Raw genomic sequence first — 11,715 nt, forward strand, 5'->3', positions numbered from 1 at the left:
GGTCAGCCTGCAAGTGGGATGTCAGGGCACTGCACGAGGGCAGAGAGGGAAGGCAGACAGGCTGAGGGCCTCCCTGGACTTCAGAGCAGTTTTCCTGGAGGTCCAGGAAGCATCCACTCACTCTGCAAACTCTCAGCCCCTGCGGCCTGCAGGCTGAGGGGGCACAGAGCTGAGGGTGGCAGACTCCATGCCTGAAGGGACAAAAGCCCTGCTGGGAGGTGATGACAGCCCCGGGAGACTCCTTCCCTGGGAGAACTGTATGCTCACCCACGAGCGTCCCATGGGAGGAAGAAACCGACGCTGCAGCCCTGTTCAGTCTGTTGCTAAGTCCAGCTGATTCACCCGTACGTCATGGGTCCGGGTCCTGCCCTTTTTCATTCTTCTGACCATAATCAGCTCCTCTGAACTGGATTCATACTTTGAAGCTCTGACCCCCAATGGGATGGTATTGGGAGGTAGGCCTTTGGGAGGTGATTAGGTCATGGGGGTGGGGCCCCGTGATGGGATTAGTGTCCTTATGAGAAGGGGCAGGGAGAGACATCTCTCTCTGCTGTGTGAGGACAGAGAGAAGGCACCATCTGCAAACCAGGAAGAGGGCTCTCAGCCTCGCCCTACCATGTCAGCACCTTGATCTCCAGACTGTGAAAAATGCATTTCTGTTATATAAGCCGCCCAGTGTGGGGTGTTCTTGTTATGGCCGTCTGAACCTACAAAGACATTAACATCGCTGGAGGCATGATTTATGCCAAACCTCATGTAACGTGCTCTCTGTGCAGTGAGTCACCTCATTTAATCCTCATGCAGCCCCAGGAGATGGGTATGGGCCCCCAACCCTTGGGGACATACATGTTTTGGAATTCAGAACTATCCTTATTCTTTTCATTAAAAAAAGTGCGTACAATGAGAGAGCTGGAAGAGTAGCTGAAATCAGACGAACCCTACTGCTTTCAATAATCAGAAACTGCCAATGCAGAGGATACAGGTTTGATCCTTGAGCTGGGAAGATCCCACGTGCCACGGAGCAACTAAGCCCATGCACCACAACTACTGAGCCCACGCACCACAACTACTGAGCCCGCGCGCCTAGAGCCCATACTCTGCAACAAGAGAAGACCCCGCTCGCCATGATTAGGGAAAAGCCCACGTGCAGCAATGAAGACCCAACGCAGCCAAAAATAAAAATAAATTAAATAAATAAATTTAAAACCAAAAAGCGACTGTAGGAAGACACAGGTGAGTAGATAAATGCAGGCAGAAATTGGAGGGACGCAATCGGGATTAGTTTCTCTTCACCGCTCTGACAAATGAGCATGACCTTGGTGGCTTAAAGGAACAGAACTTCTTACAATTTTGGGGCAATTAATGAATTAGTTAATTAATAACTTTATTATGAATCATAGAGCCTATAGTTCTGGAGGGTGGAAGTCTAAAATGCTGGGCTGTACTCGTCTGTGGGCTCCAGGGGGAATCTGTTCCTACCTTTTCCAGCTTCTAGGGGCACCTGTGTTCCTTGGCCTGTGGTCCGCTCCTCCATACTCACAGCCACTGGTGTAGCATCTTCTCTTTCTCTGACTTTGCTTCCCTGTGTCTTCCTTCTGCTCGCTATACCTTCTCTGGTCTTCCTGTCTCCCTTTTATAAGGACCCTTCTGATTCCATTGGGCCTACCTGGACAATCCAGGGCAATCTCCTCACCTCAAGATGTTTCACTTAATAACACCTACAAAGTCCCTTTTGTCATACAAGGGAACACTCACAGGTCGCATGGATTAGGGCACGGATATCTTTTACGGGGCATTTTCAGCATACCACAAGCACAGGTGTTTATAGGTGTTGTGTTTTTTTGATGGGCTGATCCTTTCGTCATCCAAAAAAAATGTCCTGGTTTATCTCTTGTAACAATTTTTTACTTAAAGTCTGTGTTGTCTGGTATTAGTGTAGCCACCCCTGCTCTCTTCTGGTTATTGTTTGCATTTTATATCATTTTACATTTAGACTATTTGTGCCTTTGAATCTAAAGTGTGTCTCTTGTAGGCAGCTTATGGTCGTATCATTCAAAAAAAAAAAATCTGTCTGGCAACCTATGCTTTCATATGGAGTGCTATTATTACAAAGGGTGTAGACATCTTTGGGGGCATTATTCAGCCTACCACATGATTCTGGGGGGAAGGAGACAAATTGGTGAGCTCCACATCTATCCAGCTTTTCTCCGGTGGTGCTTTGAAGATTGGGGGCAAGCAGAAAGTGGTCAGTCTTACTGAGATGGAAGACAGAGTTTGGAATTTGGGGCTGCCAGAGGGACTGGAAATTGAAGGAGAAACTCCGAGAACAGAGAGATACACAGAGAGGAGAGCCCCCCCAATTCTGTGTGCAAATACCCCTCAATTCCTTGGGAGCTCCCATTGGATTAAAAAAAAAATACTACCCAATAATATGCTGTTTACAAGAGACACACTTTAAAGATGCAAATGGACTGAAAGAAAAGAATGAAAAAATATGACATGTAAACAATAATCGCAAGATAGTCAGTGCAGCTAACTATTACCTTCGGATAAAGTAGACCTCAAGGCATGAACTATCACCAGAGACAAAGAGGAACATTTCATGATTGTATTACTAATCTATCGCTTCATAACTAATTACTCTAACATTTAGCAACTTAAACAATAAACTTTTATTATCTCATAGCTTCTGTAAGTCAAGAATTGGGGAGTGACCTATCTGGGGTAGTTCTGCTCAGGGTCTTGAAATCAAGATTTTGATCACAGCTGTGGTCATCTGCTGTCTTGACGGGGGCTGGAGGGTCTACCTCCAAGATGGCTCACTCACATTTAAGTTAAATTCAAATGGTGAAGTGGAAAAATTCCCTGAGAAATGAGACTTTCTAAAACTGATGCAAGAAGAAAAAGAGAGTCTAGGTAGCCCTGTATTTTTTAAAGAAACTGAAATTGTATTTTACACTCCTCCCACAAAAGATGGTTTATCTGGTGAAAGAGTACTGGTCTTTTCCAAATTCTTACAGAGTAACAGGGGATACCTGATACTCCAAACTGACAAGGGCATTATGAGAAAATAAGCTAGAGAACAGCATCTCCCATGAATATAACTGCAAATGCCATTATCAAAAGATTAGCAAATCAAACCCATCAATTTATAAAAAGGATAATTAATCTACTATGGCCAAGCAAGGTTTATCCAAGGACTACAAAGTCAGCACTGGAAAATGAATCAATGTAATTCAACAAAGTAACAGACCAAAGGAGAAAAACCATATGTCATCTTAATAAGTGAAGAAAAAGATTTGATAATGTTCAATACCCATGCATGAATAAAAAAAGAACCAACTCTAAGAAAACTAGGAATAGATGGAAATTATGTCAATATGATAACGGGCATATACAAAAAGCCTACATATAACATCATATTTAATGGTGAAATATTGAACACTTTTCCCTGTAAGACTGGGAATAAGGCAGGGATGCCCATTTTTACCATTTATTTATTTATTTTTTATGTGGACCATTTGTAAAGTCTTTACTGAATTTGTTACAATATTGCTTCTGTTTTATGTTTTGGTTTTTTGGCCCCAAGGTATGAGGGATCTTAGCTCTCGACCAGGGATAGAACCTGCATCCCCTGCACTGGAAGGTGAAGTCTTAACCACTGGACCATCAGGAAAGTCCCCATTTTTACCATTTCTATTCAACATTGTATGAGCGGTCTTAGCCTGTGCAATAAAGGAAGAAAAGGAAATAAAAGGAAGTAGTAAAATGATCTCTATTTACAAATGACATGTTTGTGTACATAGTACACGAACTAAGTAGACTTCAAAAAGACTATTAGAACGAATTTAGTAAGTTGACAGGAGACTTATTCAATCCTATATAAAGGCAAGATCAAACAACTGGAAAATGAAGTTAAAAGATAATTTTGCATAGCATCAAGACACCTCAAATACCCAGGGGTAAACTTTCCGAAATATGAACAAGATACCTATGCTGAAAACTACAAAAAATACCTGACAGAAGTCAGAGACTGAAATAAATAGGGGTTAAACATGCTTATCAACGGAAAAACTCCATACTGTTAAGATGTCAGTTCCCCATGAATTTTTTGTAGAATAACTGAATAGATTCAATGCAATCCGAGTCAGATTTTCAGTAGATTTTTGAAAAAATTGTCAAGCTGATTCTAAAATTTATATAGAAATGCAAATCTTGAAGAAGAGATAAAAAATTGTAGGACTTAGACCACCTGACTTCATGATATACTTTAATGCTGGTAATTAAGACAGTGTGATGCTGGTATAAGGACAGACAAATAGACCAACACAGAACAGAGTCCAGAAATAGACCCACCACATACAATCAACTGATTTAAAGTAAAGGCGTCCATGTTATTCATGGGAAAAGGGAAGTCTTTTCAACAAATGTTACTAGAATGACTGGTTAGCCACGTGGAAAAAAAAATAAAAGAAAACAAAAACCAGCTGAAACTTGACCTCTGTTTCACACCATCTACATTTTAAAAAAATAATTATTTATTTATTTATTTATTTGGCTTCATTGAGTCTTTGTTGCTGCACGTGGGCTTTCTCTAGTTGCGGTGAGCGGGGGCCACTCTTCGTTGTGGCGTGCGGGCTTCTCATTGCCGTGGCTTCTCTTGTGGAGCACCGGCTCTAGGCGTGCAGGCTTCAGTAGTTGCAGCACATGGGCTCAGTAGTTGTGGCACATGGGCCCTAGAGCGCTTGGGCTTCTGTAGATGTGGTGTGTGGGCTCAGTAGTTGTGGCGCGTGGGCTTCCATCGCAGTGGCTTCTCTTGTTGCGGAGCACGGGCTTTAGGCGCGTGGGCTTCAGTAGTTGTGGCATGTGGGCTCAGTAGTTGTGGTGCATGGGTTTAGCTCCTCCGAGGCATGTGGGATCTTCCCGGACCAGGGCTTGAACCCGTGTCCCCTGTACTGGCAGGCGGATTCGTACCCGCTGTGGCACCAGGGAAGTCCACACCGTCTACATTTTATTTGTGATGAATCACAGGAAATACAGACCTGGGAGGAAGGTCACATGTGTGTCTCATGCCCCATGCCCCCCTGGGGTGTCCTCTGTCCCGTGTTGGTGCACACCTGTTCCCATCCCGGGATCTAGCTGCCACAGCCTCCTCTGGGGACCCCCGTCTTTCTTTTCTTCTCAGCAAGTGCCCGTGTTTGGGGCCTTTCAGACCGCCCCCAACGGATGGCAGTCCTTTCCTTACACTACTCTGTAAGGCTCAGCGCAGCCACCCCCTCCTCCAGGAAGCCTCCTCTGCTTTCCGAGTGAGGGACATGAGACCCTCCCTCTTCTGTGCTTCCCTAACACTAAGGTGATGTGATGATTTGTCACCCACACTGGGACACGTGTGGGTAAAAAGGGGCAGGTAATGATTGTCAAGGGTGAGTCAGGACAGAAGGTGCCTCCCTAAACCTCTTCACATGCCGTCCTTGGATTGTGTCAATGTGTCTGTCCCTTCTCCAGACGCTGAGCTCCTTGGGGACCGGGGCCACACCATGGCACGACCCTCCCTCGAGCTCCCGCCTAGTGCCTGGCCCCGAGTTGGCTCCGTTGGGGTTTGCTGGCTGAAAGGGGAGAGTGTGGCCGAGAGTAGGTGACAGGCTGTGGTGGCTGGACTCGGCCGTGAGAGCAGATCCCCTCCCTTCTTCACCCCCCTCTCAGGTGTCGGGTCAGTAGTCAGGGCTCTGCTGGCCTGGAATGTCCCAGGACCCAGGACAGACCTGGTCCGAGTCCATTTGGTGGTGCTCCACTTCGGCCATGCCCTTGATTCACTTGACCCCATCTTTCGCGCCATCACCCGTTCACCCAATCACAGGTCCATCCATTCCACAAATACTTGTCAGGACCCTCCACCCAGGCCTCCGGTTCTCGGCCCAGGGAGACAGCTCCCCCCAGGAGCCCACCTTCCCGTGAGACACACGGACACTAACAGGGGTGCAAACATGAGTGCAGGAAATGCAGTGCGTGGTGGGTGGGAGGCCGCTCTGGGCAAGGGGGTCCCCTTGGGTGCTCAGCCAGGGCAGGTGAGCACCAGAGGAGCTGAGGGCAGGGCGCCTGCTGCCAGGGAGCTCCCGGTGTCACAGAACAGACCGGCCCAAGGACGGGTCCTGATGGCCGAGCAGGATGTGCCAGGAGCAGTGACGCCAGCAGGCAGCGTAGGTGGTGAGGTGAGGCTGGGCTGGGGCCATCCGGAGGACTGCCCTGAGACGGAGGCAGAGACGGGGGACGCAACGCGGTTGGCCTTGAAGGTGGGGACGGGCCCCAGCACTGACCGCCCTCTGCCAGCCTGGCTGCCTGCCTCCTACCTCTGCGTCCCGGGAAGGAGATGCTGTTCCCTCTCCTTTTGCAGACACGGCTCCCCGCTATTCGGTGACTCGCTGGAGGTCACCAAGCTGGAGAGGTGCCAGTGGGATGGGAGCCCAGCCCTGCGACAGCCCCGTCCCTCCAGGTGGCCATCACTCCTCCAGGACTGGGAACACGCTGGCTCTTTGGGCCCAGGCTGCCGCCGCTCGCCCCAGCGGCGGGTTCCAGGGCCAGAGGTCCCGCTCTCCCCATCTGTCTAGACTGGGCTGTTTATCACGCGCCCCAGGGGCAGCTGACCGTCTGTCCCCGGTGGCAGCACACAGATGGATGGCCCCTCAGGGGGCCTCACAGCTATTTCCTGGGGCTGGGAGGGCGGGGCTTATGCTGGGGCCCCTCTGAAGCTGCCCTCACCCTCATCCCATTTCCAGGCGTTCCAGGGAGGAGGCCACACCCCTCCTTGGGGTCCAGCAGGAAGTGGTCCCACGAATGGATGGCCCCTCGGCACCCTACCCCCCAAAGCCAAGGCTGGGGTCCTCACCCACCTTCCTGAACCTGCCGAACGGGATGGCCTTTAGGCTGCCAGAGCCCTGGCATCCCTGGGCTGGAGTCATCCAGTCGTAAGGGCAGTCTGGGGAGACCAGGCAGGGCAACCAGGACTGGCCAGAACCTTGCCCATCCCAGGGAAGGATGGACAACCTGCAAAGGTGTCTCGGGTTGGGGGGCTATAGGTAAGTCTTTCTTCTTTCCATTTCTTAATGTTCTCTGAAGTTCCCATAATGAGCAACACATACATTTTCTAGTGAAAAAAGGACTTTTTAAAACAATTCTCCTGGAGTTATAAAATGCTTTATTATAACAGGTTTCACATAGGATATATAGAATGTTTTCTTTTTGGTAAAAATGGAAATTTCTGTGGGTCTCTATTAGAAAAATAAACACAGCTGGAGGGTTCTATGCCCAAAGTGTCTCCCTCTAGGTCCAAAGAGTTTTGATTTATCTTTTCAATATTTTCTGTAGGACTTGAAAGTCTTGACAATAACTATGAACTGTCATTTAAAAAAAAATCATCAGAGGGCTTCCCTGGTGGCGTAGTGGTTAAGAATCTGCCTGCCAATGCAGGGGACACGGGTTTGAGCCCTGGTCCTGGAAGATCCCGCATGCTGCGGAACAACTAAGCCCGTGTGCCACAACTACTGAGCCCACGTGCCACATCTATTGAAGCCCGCGCGCCTAGAGCCCATGCTCTGCAGCAAGAGAAGCCACTGCAATGAGAAGCCCGCGCACCCTGGTGAAGAGTAGTCCCCGCTCGCCACAGCTAGAGAAAACCCGTGTGCGGCAACGAAGACCTAACACAGCGAAAAGTAAAAATAAATAAATTTATTTTAAAAAATCAGAGACACATACAATGATTTGTTCTTTGAAAGCTAAAAGGAATGGCTGCAGTTCCCTCCCTCCCTTCCTCCCACCCTTCCTTCCTTCCTTCCCAAGGGAAGCCCAGGGGAGTGGGAGGAGGGTGGTGCAAACACTGGCTGGGCAGGGTCTGCAAGGAGTGGGCAGGGATGGGTGGGGGTGATGAGTGAGCAAAGGATTCCTGGGAGGAGGGGAAGTTGGAGATGGGGGTTGGGGGCAAGAGCACCCTCTAGGCAGCAGGTGTCCAGGACCCCCGTTCCGGGCGACAGGGCTGGAAGGGGCAGGGGAGGGCCCAGCTGGCGCCAGGCTCTGCAGTGACCCTGCTTTGGCGGGCACGCTTATGGGTGCGTTTGGTGAGGAAGCAGCGCCATCTGGTGGCCGGTAGGGAGACTGCTGGGGTCACCTGGGCGCTGGGAGCCTGCGGGTGAGGCAGCCGGAGAACTCTATAGTGGAAGGATCACAGCACGGCCTCAGCGAGGACAGGCCCCGCCCAGCTGCCCACGTGGGCCTTGGGGGGCGGCCTCCCCTCCACCCCAGCCCTCAGCTGGTGGCAGGGGGGGAAGGAGGCGGGAGCTGGGGTGCCCATCCTCGCCCCAGTCCTGGGGACTCCCCGCTTAGCTACTGTGCCTCTGGCCTTCTCCTCAGGCCTTCCTTGTACTCCACAGGCTGGGCATGTGGGAGTCAAGACCACGGCTCTCCTGATGCCCCCGGCCCTTGGGTCCCCAGGGCCAGTGAGCTGGGGGGGGGCTGGGATGACACATGGTCCTGGAGGGTCTGGAAGGGTTGGGGGGACCCTGGCCGGCCCTGACATGCGGCCCATGGGCAGGGACAGCCTCCCAGCCCCCAGCTGGGCCCCCTCCCCCAGGACCCTCTGGAGGACCACCCGGAGTGGCTCCCGCTTGCCCGGCTGCCGGCCCGTCGCGAAGTAGATGAGCGGCCTGGTGCTGCAGGGGACACAGGCCAGGAGGGTGGCCAGCGGGAGGAACACAGGCAGCAGGAGGTTCAGGATGGGGTGCGGGGTCCAGTAGAGGATGTAGGGGAGGCCGCAGAAGAAGAGCAGGAATACGGAGCCCAGGAAGATGCCATAGAACCGAGGGCGCGGGCGCTGGGAGCAGCACGTCACCCAGACGAAGAGTGCAAGCCCGGCCACGCGGGCCACGCGGGCCACGGACAGCAGCCACGTGACGCTAGCCACGTGGTACCGTGGGCAGGTGGACAGGCGCACGCCCTCGCGCAGCAGGCCGCAGGCGTTGGCGGGCAGCAGCACGGCCGGCAGGGTCAGGGCCCAGATCAGGCCGCAGACGGTGCCCGACGTGTGTCTGGGGTGGCAGCCCTGGTAGCAGGCGGGGAAGATGTCGGAGAGGCAGCGCTCGGCACTGAAGGCGGCCAGCAGCCAGAGCCCCGCAGAGAAGGCAACAAAGGTGACGGCGAAGTAGAGGCTGTCCTTGGAGCCCAGGGCCGCCTGGATGGCCGAGAAGTCCAGCTGGCAGCCCAGGAAGAGGAAGTCCGTGGTGGCCACATGGAGGATGTAGACAGAGAAGGGGCCCTTCTTGATGTGGAAGCCCAGGTGCCAGAGGACCAGCCCGTTCCCCACCAGCCCCCCGAGGCCCACAGCCAGAGTGAGGTAGAAAACCACGCCGGTGAAGGTCCTCCAGAGCCCGAACATGCTGGCCGGCTCCGCGGCCGGTGGGAAGGACCCTGGAGGGAGGCCACAGACGTTGCCGTTATTATCACCGCCCGGGAAGGCGGGTGGCATCGCGGCGCAGCTGCACAGATGCAGCCAGCCCGGGGCGCCTTCCCGGCCAGTGCCCAACCCTTCAGGCCTCATCACCTCTTTGTAAAAGGAGGATTAGGTAGGATGCACCCAACACAGGGAGATGAGGATGGCCGAGCAGGTGGGCAGGCCTGCCCCCGGCTGGATGTTTAGATTAAATGCGCCAAGATCGATTGACACGGCTACGCCGCGGTAGCCGTGTCGCAGAGGTCAGTGATGGCTGGACAGGTCTCTGCAGGCAAAGGGGGCTCTCATGAGGACACGACTCAGGGACTCCGCGGGGGCCCTCCCACCCTGGAGGGCCAGGACCACACTCCTGCTGGGTCCCCGCCCCAGAGGGTCTGCTGAGCACGCTCTGTCCTGCACTTGCCGTGGACAAGGGTGGGTGCAGATGTCCTGGTGGAGGCAGTAGGCGGTTGGGCGGCTGAGGGAAGGCTGGGGGACGTGCCCAGCCTCCCCTGCTCTCCCGCCTGGGCAGGGACGCGACCCGGGGCTCCCGCTGCCAGCGGGTGGTGCCGAGTGCGGCTCTGAAGCTGCAGCAGGTGTGTGGACATGGTGGCGGGGCCCCGGTCCTCTGGGGGAGAAACTGACACAGGTGTTTGCTGCCTGCGAGAAGCCAAGCCCTGCTCTGGTCCGAGGGGAGAGACGCCGTCACAGGGAAGCAGAGGCAGTGGAGGGTCTCAGAGCCGCCTCTCCCTCCCCTGGGCCCCTCTCCCCGGGGTCCACATGGCTTTTGTTCTTAGCCTCAGAGATGCAGTGGGGGGGCCATCAGGGCCCTGTCTCTGGGGTGAGGAGTCAGGGGAGACAGAGACAGAGATAGAGACACAGAGACACGGTGGAGGCGGGGAGCCCACCTGCACACCTTGAGTTTTTCCCATAGTCACCCCTTCGCTGGGCTGTGCCCCTGCCGGGACCGCCCTCGCCCCCTCCCCACTCACCCAGGTCCTGCCTCCTGTAAGACCCTGGAGCCTCCCACAGACCCCTGGGGCCTCCCTGTCTTGTGCCTGCGCGCCCTTGCTGACACCCTTCTCTGTGGTTGTCCTTGTGCCCCGGTGGGAGGTGCGGGGGCAGGTCTCTCGCCTTTACCCCCTCCAGGCTTTCCCCTCGCCAGGCACGCAGTGACGGTGTCTCGGGCCCCAGAGAGCCGAGCTGGACTCTGGCGTCCCGGGGGCCCTGCATTGACCGCCCCCCCGTGCCCCAGCCTCAGTCTCCCCGAGGTACGTGGAGGGGCCGAGTTAGGTGGAGGTGGAGGGAGGGCTGGAGGAAGGCCGTCCTCACAGCTCTCAGGACAGGCACACCTGCCCGTACATTCAAACGAGGACCCAGAGCGCCGGCTTTTAAATGCTGACCCCGCCAGCCTGCTTCCCCATCCTTGCCCCCAACTCCCAGTCCGACGGGAGCCTGAAAGTCCTCAGGGGTGTCTGGTGCAGGGGCCCCAAGCCTTCTCGCCTGCACGCTGCCGCCCAGGGCTCCCCCCGGGTCTGAAACCTCTCGTGTCCCCGGGGCCCGGCTGGCTGGACCTGGGCGCTTAGCCAGGTCGCTGGAAGTGGGAGGGCCCCTCCTGGTCACGGGATGAGCTCAGGTGGAGATAATATCCTCCATGTGGTCCAGTCCTTCTCTTCCTCAGCACCTGAGGGATGTGGGTGGGGCAGCAGCCTGGGGGCCGGTGTCCAGCGGGCCATCGTCATTCCTGGACAGCTCGTGCCCGGCCTGGCGCTGGATCCCACACGGTGGGTCACTGGACGGTGCCGCTGGGGGATGTCTGGGGCCGCAGATGTTGGTCCCTTTCCCAAGGACCCACCCCAACCGTCCACCTGCCGGCCTCAAACCCTGGGGCCCCAGCTGCTGACAGATTCTTAGGGGTTAAAATACTTTTCTAAACTCTATTCCGCAGAGCTATGTGCTCTGAGCTGGTCCTGCCGAGGACTCGCCTCTTCTGTGGGCTGCTCTGTGGCCCTGGGGACTCAGAGTGCAAGTCAGAAGTTATGTGTAGAGATGCTGTTTGTTCTAACATTTTTCAAGTGGATTTAGCTTCGAATTCATTTGCGTAACAAGTGCCGCCCGTGGAATAAGTGTTCCGCGCAGCCTGTGGTTCCCAGCCAAGGTCCCCCGGCTTCTCTGCACTTCTGCACGTGGCTTTAAGGAGTGAAGAGTTGCCTGGCCTCCAGGCCCAGGGACAAGGTTTC

The 11,715-nt window shown here is 54.2% G+C and overlaps 1 protein-coding gene across 1 annotated transcript; it reads right to left on the minus strand.

Moving 5' to 3' along the window:
* Positions 1-8,212: 8,212 nt before the first annotated feature.
* MRGPRG (MAS related GPR family member G) lies at positions 8,213-9,511 on the minus strand. Its single transcript, XM_030833080.2, has one exon. It carries the CDS (start codon positions 9,509-9,511, stop codon positions 8,213-8,215), a length of 1,299 nt encoding a protein of 432 aa, XP_030688940.2.
* Positions 9,512-11,715: the final 2,204 nt, after the last annotated feature.

The sequence above is a fragment of the Globicephala melas genome, chromosome 8 (genome assembly GCF_963455315.2).
Source record: "Globicephala melas chromosome 8, mGloMel1.2, whole genome shotgun sequence".
Taxonomy (NCBI): Eukaryota; Metazoa; Chordata; class Mammalia; order Artiodactyla; family Delphinidae; genus Globicephala; species Globicephala melas.

Bases quoted from the DNA above. Each gene is read 5' to 3' on its own strand.
- MRGPRG (XM_030833080.2), bottom strand. From the start codon at position 9,511: ATGCCACCCGCCTTCCCGGGCGGTGATAATAACGGCAACGTCTGTGGC.